Genomic DNA, 19,900 nt, shown 5'->3' with positions numbered 1-19,900 from the left:
CAGTTTTAGGGAGAGAATAGTAATTTCCAGGTATGGTTGTTTTGGTGACCTTGGTAATATAACTATCGTAAAGACGATATAGCTCAGTTTTAGTGAGAGAATAGTAATTTTCAGGTATGATTGTTTTGGTTACCATGGTAAAATAACTATCATTAAGACGATATAGCTCAGTTTTAGTGAGAGAATAGTAAGTTTCAGGTATGATTGTTTTGGTGACCATGGTTATATAACTATCGTTAAGACTATATAGCTCAGTTTTAGAGGGAGAATAGTAATTTTCAGGTATTATTTTTTGGGGGGACCATGGTAATATACCTATCGTTAAGACGATATAGCTCAGTTTTAGGGAGAGAATAGTAATTTCCAGGTATTGTTGTTTTGTTGACCATGGTAATATAACTATCGTTAAGACTATATAGCTCAGTTTTAGAGGGAGAATAGTAATTTTCAGGTATTATTTTTTTGGGGGACCATGGTAATATACCTATCGTTAAGACGATATAGCTCAGTTTTAGGGAGAGAATAGTAATTTCCAGGTATGATTGTTTTGGCGACCATGGCAATATAACTATCGTTAAGACGATATAGCTCAGTTTTAGTGAGAGAATAGTAATTTTCAGGTATGATTGTTTGGTGACCTTGGTAATATAACTATCGTTAAGACGATTTAGCTCAGTTTTAGTAAGAGAATAGTAATTTTCAGGTATGATTGTTTGGTGACCATGGTAATATAACTATCGTTAAGACGATATAGCTCAGTTTTAGAGAGAGAATAGTTATTTTCAGGTATGATTGTTTGGTGACCTTGGTAATATAACTATCGTTAAGACGATTTAGCTCAGTTTTAGTGAGAGAATAGTAACTTTCTGGCATGATTGTTTGGTGACCTTGGTAATATAACTATCGTTAAGACGATATAGCTCAGTTTTAGTGAGAGAATAGTAATTTTCAGGTATGATTGTTTTGGTGACAAGGTAATATAACTATCGTAAAGACGATATAGCTCAGTTTTGGTGATAGAATAGTAGTTTTCAGGTATGATTGTTTTGGTGACCATGGTTATATAACTATCGTTAAGACTATATAGCTCAGTTTTAGAGGGAGAATAGTAATTTTCAGGTATTATTGTTTTGGGGGACCATGGTAATATACCTATCGTTAAGACGATATAGCTCAGTTTTAGGGAGAGAATAGTAATTTCCAGGTATTGTTGTTTTGGTGACCATGGTAATATAACTATCGTTAAGACGATATAGCTCAGTTTTAGTGAGAGAATAGTAATTTTCAGGTATGATTGTTTGGTGACCTTGGTAATATAACTATCGTAAAGACGATATAGCTCAGTTTTAGTGAGAGAATAGTAATTTTCAGGTATGATTGTTTTGGTTACCATGGTAAAATAACTATCATTAAGACGATATAGCTCAGTTTTAGTGAGAGAATAGTAATACTCAGGTATGATTGTTTTGGTGACCATGGTAATATAACTATCGTTAAGACGATATAGCTCAATTTTTTTCGTGAGAGAATAGTAATTTTCAGGTATGATTGTTTGGTGACCTTGGTAATATAACTATCGTTAAGACGATTTAGCTCAGTTTTAGTGAGAGAATAGTAATTTTCAGGTATGATTGTTTGGTGACCATGGTAATATAACTATCGTTAAGACGATATAGCTCAGTTTTAGTGAGAGAATAGTTATTTTCAGGTATGATTGTTTGGTGACCTTGGTAATATAACTATCGTTAAGACGATTTAGCTCAGTTTTAGTGAGAGAATAGTAATTTTCAGGTATGATTGTTTTGGTGACCATGGTATTAAAACTATCGTTAAGACTATATAGCTCAGTTTTAGTGAGAGAATAGTAGTTTTCAGGTATGATTGTTTTGGTGACCATGGTAATATAACTATCGTTAAGACTATATAGCTCAGTTTTATAGAGAGAATAGTAATTTTCAGGTATTATTGTTTTGGTGACCATTGTAAAATAACTATCGTTAAGACGATATAGCTCAGTTTTAGGGAGAGAATAGTCATTTTCAGGTATGATTATTTTGGTGACCATGGTGATATAACTATCGTTAAGACTATATAGCTCAGTTTTATAGAGAGAATAGTAATTTTCAGGTATGATTGTTTTGGTGACCATGGTGATATAACTATCGTTAAGACTATATAGCTCAGTTTTATAGAGAGAATAGTAATTTTCAGGTATGATTGTTTTGTTGACCTTGGTAATATAACTATCGTTAAGACGATATAGCTCAGTTTTAGTGAGAGAATAGTAATTTTCTGGTATGATTGTTTGGTGACCTTGGTAATATAACTATCGTTAAGACGATATAGCTCAGATTTAGTGAGAGAATAGTAATTTTCAGGTATGATTGTTTTGGTGACCATGGTAATATAACTATCGTTAAGACGATATAGCTCAGTTTTAGTGAGAGAATAGTAATTTTCAGGTATGATTGTTTGGTGACTATGGTAATAAAAACTATTGTAACATTAATTGGATTAATAAAAATACATCCTTTGAGCTTATTCGATAAGCTGTAGGAAGACATCATCACATCATCACATAAGCTTTGATCAAATGTCAGTTGTGACATCGCTGCTAGTGCCATCTTTACTCTGGTCCCTGACGTCACACTGTTTCCTGACCTGCATGAGGTACACCACGTCCTCTGATACAGCGAGTCGATCTGGTCGGCTTTCCAATGACAGGCAAACCTTCAGTATATCCTGAAACAGAATCGTAAATCACGATTGAAATAAATAAACGTGAAACAATCCTTTCCATAATCATAACATTCACAATCATAAGAGTCTTTTGTACGACTCCGACTGTATGATACAAGATGTTCGCGAAATGGTGAGAGTATCTTGTCTCACCGTTGCAAAGGCAAGTCAGTTATTACCTGAAAAAAACCACAAGTACATATGGTACAAATCAACATAGAGAATAGCATGGACCTAATTTTTGTCACTGATGGGTCATGATTTGATTGTTTGTTGTTTAACGCAATATTCCAGCTATATGACGGCGGTCTGTAAGTAATCGAGTCGGGACCAGACGATCCAGTGATTGACTTCTTGAGCATCGACCCACGGAATTGGGATACGATGACGTGCATTAACCAAGTCTCGTTAGTCGTCTCTTACGACAAGCATAGTCGCCTTTAACGGCAAGCATGGGTTGCTGAAGACCTTTCCTGCCGCGGATCTTCACTGGTCTCACTGATAGATCACTGATAGATCAAATTTGGAAAAGTCGTCTACACGTTTTCCAAATTATCCATCGTTTCAAGAGTCTCCATGTCATGGGCCGGGACGCCAACGTAGATCCGTACATGATTCATCGGATGATTTGCTATGCTTGTTCCTGATGGATACGAGTTAAACATTGCATACACATGCAGAAATGTCATTATGTTTGTTTCAAAATGGATAGTATGGTTCAGGGTAACACTAAAGCTCATAGAACTCTCCTTTACAAAATAGAGGATATAACAATATTTTGTTGATTTTACAAACGGTAAAAGACAACCTTCGAGTGACAAAATATTGCGCAATGAGGTTGCACCGTGTTGCAAGTAGTGCTGAAGATTAAATGATAACATGCGTGTTTTAGACCATCTTCAATAATGCGAGTATTGATCATCATCATATTTAGTCGTTGAGGAGGCAGGTACGTGTATATTTCTCACGAATATAAGAGGATGATTTGGTAGCTTTCTCGTTGGTGTCATTTGCGGATAAATATGCTGGGACGCCAATGTAGGTCCGTACATGATTCATCGGATGCTTTGCTTGGTCCTTATATGAGTTAAACATTACATACACCCTGGACAAATATCGTTATATTCCAAATGATATTTGTTTCTTAATGGATATTATGTTTGTAGAAAACACTGAAACTAATTGAATAGAACACTTTACAAAATGTCCATGACAAATAGGGTTAAGGACAGTTTCTTTGAAATATAAGGCAATGAGATAGCAACAGGTGGGGAAACACAGTGCTCACTCATACGTAAGACATCTCCTATAACTAACATGATAACATACATGTTCCAGATAATCTTCAATATTGTAAGTATTGATGATTTCATTCAAAGTATTGGTGTTTTGGCAGAATAAAACGGTATCAGTTTGGGTCATTAACGGATAAATGTGCCATTTCTGGTCAGAATAATATGTTTGTGTTAAGATTTATTTTGTCATAAACTTAAATCACTTTATTGAAACAAAAATTCATACCTGCTTCTGTTGCTGATGTTTGCGTTTCTTTTTTTCTGGCTCCTCTCTATCAAAATATTGATATTTCATGTTTAATGTTTCATGCTTTGAATATTGTTTGAAGTATCGTCTGAGCGACATATTCGATGGCATAGCAGCAATTGCTGTAGAATCAGTGTGCAATCAGTGGGCATAGTTTCTCTAACTACTTACCCAACCCCTAATGAACCGGGGTAGAATTAGTCTTCAGCAACCCATGCTTGTCGTAAGACGCAACTAACGGGATCAGGCTGTCAGGCTGCGGACTTAGTTGATGCATGTCCTCGCATCACAATTGTATAGATAGATGATCATGATTAAAAAACAACAACAAAAGCTACTTACCAAGGCCTCTACTATACTTGGAATTGTATATAATACCGGGTTTAAAGCTGAGTTCACAGGGAGCACTGTTACTGCAGTCCAAGAATATACCTCCCCGTCTAAAGGAACCCCTCGTAGTGACAGCACCCCTAGATTACAAGGTCAGACGAGTTAATTCACGTGGTATTTATCAATATGAACACAGATCTCGATAATTGTTTCTAAAAATAATTAACTTTAAGACACCTTTGATTTGATTTGGCTATTGCTTACACAATGAATTTACTAGAAAAAACATGGCACATGTCATTGCTCACCCAAGACATCAACAGGGAACCACCAGAGGAAATCTATCAGGACGACGAGGATCAGTCTCCTGGCAATGGTCGTGTCATGATTACAACCTCTTTGTATCTTACAGTCCTTATTTTAGATCCTTATTGCCGGGCGCCAGACAGGGTTACAACAAGTACCATCTTTTAACGTCTCTTGGTATGACGCAGGCGAGGATCGAACCCCGGACCTTCCACTCTCTGGGCGGACGCTCTATCACTAGACCACGAAGGGGGTCCATATTAAAATGAACAAATACTAGTTCTTGATAAATTTATTTTTTTGTTTTAATTTTGTTTGGCCATTAGTTAAGCACTGATTCTACCGGAACACGCATGACACATGTTATTGCATTTCATAATACTCACCCATGACACCAACAGGGAACCAACAGAGGAAATCTGTCAGGACGACGATGATAAGTCTCCTGGCAATGGTAGTGTCATGACTGGACTTAGATGATCTTATCGTGGATGATGTCGTAACTGCTCTGTATATCAGAACTTGGCAAATCCCTATGAGTAGGAACATGACAAAGTTGAAACCCACAAATATCCCAGTTGAATATTCCCATCCTGGTTGTCGGTCATTTGAAAGAGGCAGTGCAAGACAGACACTGTTCTGGGAGTAGAGATTCCACTTCAGTGACGGTAATAGAGGAATACCTGCTAGGAGGATAGCAATAATCCAGCTAATTGCTGCAGACAAAACAGCTGTCTTTAAGGAAAACCTGAATTGCCCAAACGGAAAGGCAACGGCCAATAGCCGATCTAACGTGATAAGTGTGATGAAGATGCACGAAGCTTCCGAGGATAAGGTGGACAGGAAGCCAGCGAAAGCACATAGTGTGCTATGTCTCCATTCATAATCATGCCACACGTACGATCCTTTAAATGATGAATCCACAAATCCAATGATCATCATGTAGAGGCCCATGAAGAAATCGGCGATTGAGAGATTTGTCACAAGTACACCATAGCTTTTCTGAAGGGATTTTCTGTCATAAATGAACCTGTATATGATCACCAGGATGTTCCCAACAACAGCAACTAAAGCAATGACCCACAGCAGAATTCGAAGGATATCTTGGCCCAGAAGGTCCTCACATGAAGCAATGGTACTTTTACTTGATAAACAGCCACTTGTTGTGAGGCTTTTCGGTCTCACAGAGTCGCAGCACAGCTTGTATGAATCAGTTTGTAACTGTTTTAGTGATGGTAAACCATCAAAGATTCCTTTATTAAAGTTTTGAATTTTGTTTTGACTAATGTCAAGGCATTCAAGGAACCGCAAGCTTGAGAAGGATCCAACATTGATGTAATTCATCTGACTGTGTGAAATATTAAGTGTCCGGAGATTCGAAAGGCCCAGTAGAACCGTTGATTTTAACTCCATGATACATGTGTTGAATAAATTCAGTTGTTCTAGTTTTGACAATTTTGCAAATGTACCATTGTCGATGTTTGAGAGGTTAACATTGTTTGATAAGTCAAGGTGTTTCAAATTGGTAAAGTTTGAGAAGGAATCTTTAACTAGGTGAGATATCATATTGTGACTTACATCTAAGGTTAAAAGATTTGGAAGCTTTGGAAAAACTCCTTCAATTCGTATTATATTTGATGATGACAAGATGAGGACAGTCAGGTAGGGGAGCCAAACACGACAGTAGAGTAGGTGAAGATCTACCCCCGATAGGTCTAGCTTCCGGACATCGAATGGAATTTGAGACATGTCCTTGAAATTTGAATCACAACGTATGACTCTTCCACTACAGATGCAAGACGGTGGACACTCGCTCTGACACATACGTTCGTCATCTCCATCTGGACAATGCCGTATACCGTCACACAGCTGACTTGGGGGAATACAGTATGTTTCCCCTGAACATGGATAATAGCCTGGGCATCTGTACTCGTCTGAAAGAGAAATGACAAAATACTGACAGATGAAGAAGGCAAATTATTTTCCAGCCTGGCTATTGCAAAATGTGAGACTGGGCTTGAGTGATGTTGATGTACACAATGACGACCTGTCAATATTGACATATGTGAAAGTATTATATTCGAATTACATTTATCAATGATTTTATACATGTCATACAATGAGATTAAAACTTTTGAGACGTAAAAATGTCGACAAGTGGGGTAGTCATTTGGGATATTATACCATCATACCTGGAGACAATATCATTCATGTAACAAAATCGACCCGACGTGTTGCAGGAGTAAATTTGAATGCTTATTTAAAAGGTCAAAATATTGTTTCTTAAAAATATTCAAAGGCAATAGTACTAAACTGGCCCGGCATAGGCAAGACCAAAAAACGTGCTCACACCGCCATCTTCAATTATTACATAACAACAACAACCCACAAAAAATCCGGTCAATTACCATCCACTGTTACCCATCCTCTGTTATCCAGGCAGAAAAGCACATATTGGCGAAGAAACAGTGTCGTCTTTAGAATTGAAATTGGACAGTATCATGTAAAACCACATGCATCAAAGGTAATATCGTACAGTAGGTTACTCTGAATATGCACAGTGGAAATCATCAGTTTGGAGATATCATATAACTCACGACGACCACATTCATCGGCACCATCTGGACAGTCTTTGAGGCCATTGGCAACATACTGTATTGGGATGCAGTAGCTGTTAGGGCATTTGTAATGTGTTTCTTCACATTCCACCAAGCCTAGAATGAAAGTGAAGGAATAAAAACAAAATATAAATGCGATTGTAGTGAACCATATTTTTGTGTACCTATTATTTCTACGTTTATGTTTGTTTGAAAACTTTTAACCAAAAGAAAACCATTGGAAAAAAAACCAATTGGGCCAAAGGAACCTCCTTTCATCAAATTCAGAAGAAATTTAATTTACATAGATGACGTTAAAAGTGTCGTATTGACTTTTGAAGCGTGATTACAAAGTAAGATTAACACACGACCAGACCAGCTGCTAAGATAGCTATAGTTCTTTTCCTGAATTAAGCCAACTTACTACAGTTTCCATCACTTGGAAAATGTATGACAGCTTTTCCCAACATATCTGGTTTGTACACACAAACAGATTCGGTGGACACGTTCCTTTGAAGCTCAGATGTTATGTCTACTGCTGATAGATCTGAAAAAGTGAAGGTTCAGTTCCTTTCTCTTTTCATATATGAATGGAATGGTTGTAGTGAATTTTCAGAGGACATTTGACAACGGTTAGATCTGTGATATTTCAGTAAGCAGCTCCATGTAAATGATGGAAAAGCAGACATGTTAACACTTTTGGTGTTTTGGTTAACACATAGCATGGTGTTCTTTGTTATGTCAATTTGCTTACCATTGGTGATTGTATATTCGCTTTCATCCTCTCCCTTAAAGCCATCACAGTCAACGACGCCGTCATTCACCCAGGAGTTGGGGATACACTTGCCATCAAAACACACAAAACTCCGACATATTTCTAAAGGACAGAATAAAGCACATTATTTTTCATTACTTTCTGGCTTTTGATAAGTTAAAGATAAGATCATGTTCTGTACAATTCATATATTGAGAAATATGGTCACAAGCGTAACTAGAAATTGTGATAATTTAAGAATTATGACATCCGATCATCATCCACATACAAATCAAATTTAATCAAGTGTTCACCACAATCTGCCTCGTCCGTCTTGTCGTAGCAATCTTCGAACAGGTCACATCTTTTCCCAGAGTCAATGCATTGACCATTTCTACATTGCCATTCCTCACTTGCACAACTCCCCTTTTCTGGAAACAACGTCAGAAAATTGTCATGAATAGCTTTAATTGGAGAGAAGTCAAGTATATCTCAATATCTGTCGACTTTGAGACACAATAGGAAAGACTGTTACAAATGTTAAATTAAGGATAACACTTTCTTAGTTAAGTACAGATGCAGTACCTTTTGTGGGTTGAGTCCTATCCGGGATTCGAACCCATTTGACCACTTTCTAGATGGCATTGTGTGTTCATATCGGAATGACTGGTAGCAATAGCAGTCGGGTACACGCTGTTCGAAAAATAGGTAGCTATGAATTCAAGTTATGATCACTCATTCAAGCATAAGGTCAGTACACTGTTCTTTCCAGTAAAATCCAGAAGCGTTACAATTGCATATTACACACCGCAGTTTTCGTCCGAGCCATCCGCACAGTCTCGTGTACCGTCACAGTAGAAGGAGAAGGAGACACACCTGATTTTAGTGCATTGAAACTGGGTGCTGGTGCAGGACGTTCCTTTAAACATGAAAGTAATATGCATCATGGCAAGTGTCAGCATCTGTAACGATGGAAAGAAAGCACATTATTTTTTTATTACATTCTGGGCCTTGATAAGCTCAAGATAAGGATTTGTTCTGCATAATGCAAATATTGAGAAATCTGTTTACTTCACTCATGAAAATGTTGACCAAGAAATTGTTATAATGTAACGATTATGACATCTGATCATCAGCGATATACAGATTTGAGAATGTTTTCACCGCAATCTCTCTCATCCAGCAATATCACGGCGGAGGACACCAGAAATGGGCTTCACACATTGTACCCATGTCGGGAATCGAACCCGGGTCTTCGGCGTGACGAGCGAACGCTTTAACCACTAGGCTACCCGACCGCCCCCGATACATGGGATGGATCAGGCGGTTGATGAAGGCCATAGGCACTTGAGCCCACACTCTAAGGGACGTTTGAAGGCAGTTAAGTTGCAGTTGTCGGCCTTGATTTTATTGTCATCTGCTTTGATTTTGTATCATAAAATTTCATTTTTCCGGACAAGGTAATGTTAAATTTTAGAAACTTTGACAAAAATTACCCAGGTATTTAAATGAAAATTTTTCATGCAATGTTACTTCGAGTGACGTTTCTTTTGCGGTTCAGTATAATATTCTTGCTGAAGATATTATCTATGTCAATAGGTTCTCTGACAAAATGTTTACTGTCAATAAACACAAGTTATTCAAGGGATTCAGTTGCGGAACTGAAGACAAGTACGGAAAGATAGATCCTTTTGTTGGACCCTGACTGCATCCTTCTTTATTTATCATCACTTCAAACTGGAATAATGTAAAGAGACAAGTCACTTAACAAATCTGCTGGCTATATTCATAACTTGGTTGTTTGGTTTGTTTGTTTGTTGTTTAACGCCGCACTCAGCAGTATTCCAGCTATATGACGGCGGTCTGTAAACAATCGAGTATGGACAAGACAATCCAGTGATTAATATCATGAGCATCGATCCACGCATTTGGGATCGATGATATGTATCAACCAAGTCAGCGAGCCTGACCACCCGATCCCCTTAGTCACCTATTACGGCAAGCCTTGGTGAAAATTGAAGGACATTGCTTTCAAGACCATTAAAGGTAACCTAGTGGTTAAATCGTTCGCTCGTCACGTCGGAGATGCGGGTTCGATTCCCCACATGGGTAAAATGTGTGAAGCCTATTTCTTGTGTCACCTGCCGTGATATTGCTAAAAGCGGCGCAAAACCATACTCACTCACTCACTCACTGAAGCTGTACTTTTTCACTTATAAGACACTGGCTATTTACAAATTTGGTTATAAACGTAAAAACAGGACACTTTCAATCCGCGTATCAGATACCTCACTAAATGCAAAAAAATATTGAAGTAAAATGTTATGTATAATATATATTATATTAATGTTCAAAGAAGGATTTTAATTAACGGTGGTAACCATAATATGTTCCAAGCACCTACGGTATTCGGTAATAACATCAACAGTTTAAATCAGTCCCAAGCACGAGAATTTGATGGCACACAAGTTCAGTAGCGTGTATGGCCACCATGTGCGTAGACAACTGCCACACAACGCCACCGCATGGACCTTGTGACGCTTGTGAACACATGATTGGGAAGACGACGCCATTGTTGCCGCAAAATGGTGCCAAGATCTTGCCAATTCTGTGGTTGGATCTGGGGAGTGCGCAGACTTCTGCCAAGGGCATCCAAGGCGTGTTCGATGGGATTGAGGTCGGGAGACCTTGACGGCCAGTCCATGACGTTGACTCCCGCATTCTGAAGGAAATTCTTTGTCAAAATTGCTGTGTGGGTTCTGGCATTGTCGTGTTGGGAGATCAAACCGGGTCCATGTGCTGCCATAAAAGGCAGAAATTCCGGTGCCAGAAGCAGCAGCGTTGAGGTTGCCACGGATGACAAGAAGCCTGGAACGTGCATTGCCTCAGAAAGCACTCCACACCATGAAACTTCCGCCTTGAAATCTGTCAACTTCCTGTACACAACACTGGGCGTAACGTTCATGACGGCGCCTCCACACCCTCGCCCTACCATCAGCAAATCGAAGATTAAATCGGGATTCATCACGGAAGACGACTTGATTCCAATTCCTCTGAGTCCATCGTAAGTGTCGCTGTGCCCACAATTGACATTGACGTCTGTGTTATTGAGTCAGAATCGGCCCGCAGTATGGCCGTCGTGCGTGAAGGTGAGCAGTTCCCAGACGGTTTCGAACAGTTTGCGCACTCAGTCTACCCCTAAACAGTTCATTTCTGGTTGATGTAGCCGTCAAAAATCGGTTACGGAGGTGACGTAAGACAATCTGACGATCCTCTGCATGTGACGTCACACGTGGTCGACCTGGCCGAGGGCGATCAGCGGTGGTACCCGTTTGCTGTAGACGCATAAACAGTCCGTCGACTACAACCCATCGTCCATGCGATTTCAGCTACGGACGTTCCCGTCTGCAACATGCCGATGGCACGTTCACGTTGCACATTTGAAAGGCGTGGCAAGACAAATGGCCCTAAAGACTTTTGTTTTCTTGTGTTTTTCATGTGTGTGTGTGTGTGTGTGTGTGTGTGTGTGTGTGTGTGTGTGTATAAATTGACATCAATATTTTTTTTGCTTTTATATATTTTTGCATATACACTGAAAGGCAAAAGAAACGTCACTTCTAAAAATAGTGATAAAACTTAACAGACACTGGAAGTTACATGTTCTGTGGTCAATAAACTCATTTGTCATTCTACTGCTTCTTTTTGTTGCCTTAAAGTCCATTAAACAATTGAGTTTACAATGAAGTGCTTTGCCCAAACGCAGCCTACAAAAGTGCAATGGGACTCTTGTCAAAAACATGATGCACGTGCATATCGTGGATGGTATGGGTATAAAAGACACCCAAAACTGTTAAGCTGGCTTTCGTTATTTCGATTCATCAGCCATGCCAAGATTATCAGGAAATGAGAGACAACAAGCGATCGGAAGACTGCATACAGGCCAGAGTGCACATGTCGTTGCAAATGCATTCAATGTCAACGTCAGAACGATATATCGTTTGCAACATCGCCACAACACCACCGACGACCGACCGCGCAGTGGTCGTCCTAGAGTCACTACTCCCAGACAAGATCGGTTCATGATACGCCAACATTTGCAGAACCGATTCCGAATGGCCACTGAAACAGCTCGGCAAACCATTGGCAACCACCAGCGTCCCATCAGTGATCGTAGAGTCCGACGTCGCCTAAATGCCAACAACATCTCGTGCCACCGTCCTGCTCGTGTACCCATCCTGAGAGATCGTCACCGACAGGCCCGACTGCAATGGGCCAGGCAGCATCAAACTTAGAGTCAACAGCAATAGAGAAGAATCATCTTCACTGATGAAAGTCGCTACTGTGTTTCAACGGTGGATGGCAGAGTCAGGGTCAGGCGAAGGAGGGGCGAACGTTATGATAATGTTTGTGTTATGGAACGAGACCCGTGGGGCGGCCAAAGCATCATGGTTTGGGTTGGAATCGGACTGAACCAGAGAGTGGGACCTGTGGTCTTTCAGAATATTGGTCCAGGCAGGGGTAATGGCATCACAGCTCTCCGCTACATTGACCAAGTCCTCAGACCCCATCAAAATCACAGCAAAACAACATCCGTCCCCACACTGCTAGAGTCACCAGGGACTTCCTCCAGCACAACATCCAAATCATGCCTTGGCCTGCCCTCAGTCCGGATTTAAATCCCATTGAACACTTGTGGGATGAGTTCCAACGCCGACTCAACGACGTACGCCCAAGGCCGACAACTGCAGCAGAACTGCGTATAGCGTTCCTGAGGATATGGGCTCATATCCCAATGGCCTTCATCAACACGCTAGTCTGCTCCATGTACAGGAGATGTGTGGCTGTAGTCAACGCCCGTGGTGGCCACACCAGGTACTGATTTTAAACCCCCCAGCTGTGATGTCTTCTGGTGCCTCCCCAAATTCACAATTCGCAAAAACGTTCCCCAGACTGTTAATTTCATGTGGGTCAAACACTGACTTTCTCCGATGTCTTTACTTACACATAAGCATTTGAAAATAAAGATATTTATATGATACATCCACATGACTTTACTTTTGCCTTTCGGTGTGTGTGTGTATATATATATATATATATATATATATATATATATATATATATATATATATATATGACAACATTAATAACTTCACAGACTGCTTATTTATTCATTAAGGCAAACACTGGAGATACAAATAGCAATACAAAATCGTTCATTACAATTATTCAACACAAACCATGCCCATTCTATCACCGATATCCAGAATGTTTCTCTGCAGTTTTATAAATCAATATTACCGCAATTTGATTCGTCACTTCTGTCTTTGCAATCGAACCTTCCATCACATAAGTTGAACTTTGACACAAGCTCTCCATTAGTGCAGTTAGTAAACAACTCATGGTCGTATCCAGAGGAATTGGCTTCTGGAAGCGATGGAGTATCTGAAAGCATGAAATATTATATCAGTAAAAATCTATCTTTAGTACCATTCTGCACAAAATACTCCATCACCGTAAAGTGTAAATCATTTTCCATTTTTTAGAGGCAGTCGGGTAGCCTAACGGTTGAATCGCGAGTTAATCTAGCCACGCTTCCCAAAATGTGAAGCTTGATTTCATGCTTCCCGTCGAGGGATTTGTGCTGCTAATAGCTGCGTAGAACCACCAATCACTCACTCAATTACTCCCAACCTCAGGAAACATCAGTTTTTGTCCACATATGGAATAACTAACATGTGGATTCTCAAAAACTCAAAGGATCTGCTTGACGTTTTGCAATCTCAGAAAAGAACCAAGTTCCTTTTTGTCAAAACATTTGATTTTTCAACTGTGTACATCACTATCCCAAGTGACAAACTTAAGGAAAAACTGCATTCCTTGTTCCATAGGACTTTTGTTACAAAACGTGATGACCACAAATACAGTTTCGTATTTATATTCAGAGTTTTAGGACAATTTGTGAAAATGAAAGCAAATGCCATCTGAAATTTACTGAGAAAACAATGAGTGAAATGCTGGACTCTCATTGATAACAAACCTATGCTTGCCGTAAACGGCGACTATGCTTGTCGTAAAAGGCGACTATGCTTGTCGTAAAAGGCGACTATGCTTGTCGTAAAAGGCGACTATGCTTGTCGTAAAAGGCGACTGATGGGATTGGATGGTTAGGCTCACTGACTTGGTTGATGCATGTCATCGTATCCCAATTGCGTGGATCGATGCTCATGATGTCAATCACTGGACCGTATGGTCGATTATCTACAGACTGCCGTCATATAACTGGAATATTGCCGAGTGCGGTGTAATAGAACAACCAAACAAAAAAGCCAAACAAAATAATACTTTTAACTACAGGTAATATATACACATGCACAAAAGTTAAGGGCCACCATATTCATAGTGTCGTGTGGGAATCAGAAATACAAAATATAATGATATATGACTTAATTAGGCTTCCATAGTTTCATGAACCCAAATTTGTCCAGATACAACAAGGAATGCGTGCTTTACGTGTTGCTGCAGTTCCCCTACCCTATAAATAGTGAAATTCAAGTTTCAGACACGTGGTTACATTTTGCTCCTGTGTGAGATTCCCCTTCAAATATAGGTTGAAAATCAGCCATGGTGGGGAGAAAGTTAACGATCGCTGAAAGATGGCAAGTGATAGGCATGAAAAATGCTGGCATGTCATGCAGGGCCATTGCAAGACAAATGGGTCGTCATCACAGTGTTATCACTCGTTTGATTGTCTAACATGGTCAAACCAATGATGTTAATGACAGGCATAGGTCTGGTAGGCCAAGAAAGACCTCTAACAGAGAGGATAGACGTCTTTTCAGGTTAGTCAGGCGAAATCCATTTGCCACTTCAACAGATTTAAGACTGCAGATGACCGTAAGGCGTCGCCTCAGAGCGGCTGGTTATAACGCCAGAAGATCAGTTCAACGTCCTCAACTGACTGAGAGGCACATACGGAATCGTCTGATATGGTGTCGTGCCCGTAGTCGATGGAACTTGGCCAACTGGAGAAGGATCCATTGGTCTGACGAGTGTCGATGGTCGAATACGTGTTTGGAGGCAACGTAACACTCGTTTTGCACCACGAAACACCCAGAAGGCCTTAGCATGTGGCGGGGGGTCTGTCATGATATGGGGTTGTGTTTCCTTCGGCTGCAAACTTCCGCTGGTGACAATTCGTGGAAACCTGAATGGCCAACAATACCAAGATGCCATTCTTCGTCCAGTGGTAGTCCCTCATTTTGACAACCATCCTCTTCAGACAAGACCTGTTCACATGGGCGACAATGCTAGACCACACAGATCTCGGGCAGTTTGGCTTATTTGCGTCAAGAGACTATATAATTGCCACTCTTCCTTGGCCGGCCTGTAGTCTGGATCTTAATCCGATTGAGCATCTCTGGGACATTTTTGGCCGGAAAATCAGACATCGTGATCCCCCAGTTCAAAATCTCGCTGGACTTGAAGCCGCACTTCATGAAGAATGGATCCTCAGAAAAGCATTCGACGACTTGTAATGAGTATGAGGCGTAGGGTTGAAGCTGTGGTCAATGCCCGTGGATCATACACTGACGTTTCTATCTTGCAATAGACTCTGCACTCCCTAGGGTGTCTATGTGACACCTGATATGGTCTGCTGATATCATGACAGTTACATGACCAAAAAGGTTTTTCAATGTTTTCTAATCCTTCAATTTCTAGTCTTCGGTAAAATTCCTTTCTGCACATATTCTTTTGGAACACAAGATAAACTTGCTTTGGGACAACTTTTGCATCACATGAGGTTTACATATACGGCTTATAACAATCGTACATCTCGTTATAATAGTCATCATTAAGTGCCAAAAGTAACAGCTCACAAATATGGTGGGGGCGCTTAACTTTTGTGTACATATACTAATGAGCATTAATTTAGCAGCGCCTGCTGTAAAATCCACTTCCAAAAAATATTGACAACCCTTCATCTGAACCATCCTAAACACCTGAGGGATTATATTGGCCACCAATTGACAGCTAGAGACCCGCCAGTTCAAACCCTGAATACAACGACACAGGGACTGCACTACGATAGGCACATCATACCCATTTTGAAAATCAGACGTCTGGTTAGCGAATGACATCTGTATGTTGACAATAATCGTTTTCCACTGCATAATGTAACTGTGGGTATGGGCTGGGTGCTGATACTTTTCAGAGTATATATACTGAGTCAAATTAAAAACTTCACATTTTTAAAAGTAATCCCATATATCATATACAACGGACAAATGAATCAGAGACGGTAATTTTTAATCATTAATGTCCAACGAAGGATTTTACTTAACGGTGGTAACCATAATTTGTTCCAAGCACCTAGGGTATTCGGTAATAACATCAACAGTTTAAATCAGTCCCAAGCACGAGAATCTGATGGCACACAAGTTCAGTAGCGTGTATGGCCACCATTTGCGTCCACAACTGCCACACAACGCCACCGCATGGATCTTGTGATGCTTGTGAATACATGATTGGGAAGACGAAGCCATTGTTGCTGCAAAATGGTGCCAAGATCTTGCAAATTCGGTGGTTGGTTCTGGGGAGTGCGCAGACTTCTGCCAAGAGCAGCCCAGGCGTGTTCGATGGGTTGAGGTCGGGAGACCTTGACGGCCAGTCCATGACGTTGACTCCCGCATTCTGAAGGAAATTCCTTGTCACAATTGCTGTGTGGGGTCTGGCATTGCGGTGTTGGGAGATCAAACAGGGTCCATGTGCTGCCATAAAAGGCAGAAGTTCTGGTGCCAGAAGCAGCAGCGTTGAGGTTGCCACGGATGACAAGAAGCCTGGAACGTGCATTGCCACAGAAAGCACCCCACACAATGACACTTCCGCCTCGAAATCTGTCAACTTCCTGTATACAACACTGGGCGTAACGTTCATGACGGCGCCTCCACACCCTCGCCCTACCATCAGCAAATCGAAGATTAAATCGGGATTCATCACTGTACACGACTTGATTCCAATTCCTCTGAGTCCATCGTAAGTGTCCCTGTGCCCACAGTCGACGTTGACGTCTGTGTTATTGAGTCAGAATCGGCCCGCAGTATGACCGTCGTGCTTGAAGATGAGCAGTTCTCAGAAGGTTTCGAACAGTTTGCGCACTCAGTCTACACTTAAACAGTTCATTTCTGGTTGATGTAGCCGTCAAAAATCGGTTACGGAGGTGACGTAAGACAATCTGACGATCCTCTGCATGTGACGTCACACGTAGTCGACCTGCCCGAGGGCGATCAGCGGTGGTACCCGTTTGCTGTAGACGCATCTGTCAATCATAAACAGTCCGTCGACTACAACCCATCGTCCTTGCGACTTCAGCTACGGACGTTTCCGCCTGCAACATGCCGATGACACGTTCACGCTGCACATTTGAAAGACGTGGCATGACAAATGGCCGTAAAGACTTTTGTTTTCTTGTTTATTATGGCCACGTGACCAGTTGCACGTGAAATACCACTTTTGCCACTTTAGTGCTGTGCACATGATTTTGATCGATTCACCTGCACATATCTGAAGACATTACGTGGCCATTACTGTTTAAATACACAATAAGGGCCCACAATGATAACTGGTCAAAATGTTAAAAGTTTAGGATTGTGAAGTTTTTAATTTGTTTCAGTATATAAATATACGTACCGTGCAAGTGCTTTATGTCCGGAACTTCGTTTGAGCACAAGATGGTACGGGCTACTTTGTCATTGCAAAAAACATCCTGCCACCCGTCTTCTGTCATATTCTTCAAAAAGCATCTTTGAAGCGTCCCTCCATCTACCCCGTCCGTGCCCCTGTTGGCCAAGATTAATCGAATATCTTATCTTCTGGTCTGTAGTCAAATGAATCAGCACATACACTCTTCTAACAAGGAAACGCATAGGTAGAGTTTCAGAAAATCTATTGTACCTAATAAAGTCGACATATTTAATTTCGTATCATAGATAGCAATATGAAATTTTGGATATCGTTAGTCACATGTTGTCGTTGTGCAAAGGTATTGAAAACTGATCGTTGTTATGTCATATAAGGCCACAAGGTTGCGCTGTAATCAGTATATCGTGTGACCGCCCCGGGCAGCAATCACAGTGCATCTCCTTAGCACTGACTGGATAAATGTCCGAATTCTGTCCAACGGATGAAACGGTATGGCACCAACGCAATCGTCGCTGTCGATGGATCTGTTGCAAAACAGGAACGATAACTGGTCTTCTGGGTCGGATTCCACCCTCGCGAAGATAGTTTCTGACAGTCTGGACTGATATCTTCCTCAAACCAGATATGCGTCCTGCAGTCTCCGTAGCTTAGGCATTGCGATGACGTAAGATGAACAGTCGAATGTAGCTATGCTGTGCAGGGATGTTAACTCTTTGTCGGCTGGTTCTCGGACGTTCAGTAGAATTGAACTCTGTGTGTCGGTCCAAAAGGCGCCAAATGATGCTGTATTGGAAGTTGAAGTGGCGTGTAACAGAAGACTGCGATTCCCCTCTTTGGATACGTCGTATGTCGATGTTCCGATCGGCAGAGTTGAGTCTCGTCAATTTCAAACTTGTATAAAAATGTTTACAAATGAATGACAAATTATTGGCTTATGCTTGCCTGTTTATAACCACTACCAATAGTTACGAATACCAAAACTTGCACGTGCATTTTGCTTTACTGTTTTCCCGCATGACATTTTTGAACAAGTGTGAAAACAATGCCGTTTAAGACATTGCATATTTGACGCACCGTTTGTCGAATATCAGGCCACCAACAATTTCCAATAACATATCCAATTTATATACCGGATTTTTTGTGTAGTCTGGTTCAGATAACTACATACTACCTGTGCGTTTCCTTTTTTGAGGAGTGTATGTATGGCCTGAAGAGGCTCGTTTGAGGTGGAAGCTCTCGCATGCAAATGGATAATATCAACTTCTTTTTTATTGTTTTTTTTTCACATGCGACCAGAAGTTTATAACTTATTAAATTTGTAACTGTATTCCGTACATGTTTACAAAAATAATCTTAACGGTTGACTGATATATATATAAACATACATAAATATTACAGAATTTAATGACAGTGACCTTTAATTGTTTATCTGGGAACACATGTTGAACAACACTAAATTAATCATCGCTTGTACATGATTACCTACCAGTTCGTATAAGTCATAATTGTCCCATCGTCCCATCGATATATTCCATATATTGCGCTTCTCGTGTTGTGTTTCTTAAAGGGGAAGTGTACACGCAAAAATCACTTTCTTTCTTTTTCTAAACAAAACGCAATTTTAGAATTAGTTAGTATCTGTGTTTGAAAATATACGCTCATTTTTTTTCACAGTGAAAGTAGGAAGCTCACAATAGTGTTAAAATGATATGCCGTTATGAGGCCTTCGTTTTACGAGCGAAATAGGCCTGAGTTATCCCCCTTAGATTATGACGTAATTGGTGCCAATTCAACTGGGTCCCTGTCTATTCTCAACGCAAAAGATATCAAGGACCAGTTTGCGGTAAAACAACATGGTCTACGACACACTCCGGCGCAGTAGTGACTCAGCATAACACAATTCTGGCTGGCATCTGAGACGCTAGAATCACAA

The 19,900-nt window shown here is 40.5% G+C and overlaps 1 protein-coding gene across 4 annotated transcripts; it reads right to left on the bottom strand.

Moving 5' to 3' along the window:
- Nucleotides 1-4,265: 4,265 nt before the first annotated feature.
- LOC124117703 (very low-density lipoprotein receptor-like) lies at nucleotides 4,266-19,567 on the bottom strand. 4 transcript variants are annotated; one of them, XM_048397046.1, is made up of 9 exons: nucleotides 19,454-19,567; nucleotides 17,956-18,104; nucleotides 13,567-13,710; nucleotides 9,077-9,187; nucleotides 8,583-8,699; nucleotides 8,269-8,391; nucleotides 7,939-8,061; nucleotides 7,515-7,631; nucleotides 4,266-6,851 (listed from the first exon to the last, which is right to left on the bottom strand). In XM_048397046.1, exons 1-9 carry the CDS (start codon nucleotides 19,468-19,470, stop codon nucleotides 5,281-5,283), a joined length of 2,472 nt encoding a protein of 823 aa, XP_048253003.1. In that variant the 5' UTR covers nucleotides 19,471-19,567; the 3' UTR covers nucleotides 4,266-5,280. The 4 variants fall into 4 exon arrangements, with proteins under 4 accessions (XP_048253003.1, XP_048253004.1, XP_048253005.1 ...); XM_048397047.1 differs by lacking the exon at nucleotides 7,939-8,061; XM_048397048.1 differs by lacking the exon at nucleotides 4,266-6,851 and having other exon boundaries at nucleotides 7,322-7,631.
- Between the last annotated feature and the right edge of the window lie 333 nt (nucleotides 19,568-19,900).

This window comes from Haliotis rufescens, unplaced genomic scaffold (genome assembly GCF_023055435.1).
Source record: "Haliotis rufescens isolate VD_foot unplaced genomic scaffold, xgHalRufe1.0.p SCAF_16, whole genome shotgun sequence".
In the NCBI taxonomy this organism is placed as follows: Eukaryota; Metazoa; Mollusca; class Gastropoda; order Lepetellida; family Haliotidae; genus Haliotis; species Haliotis rufescens.
The sequence above is the reverse complement of the archived record's forward strand: the minus strand, read 5'-3'. Positions and strand labels throughout refer to the sequence as shown.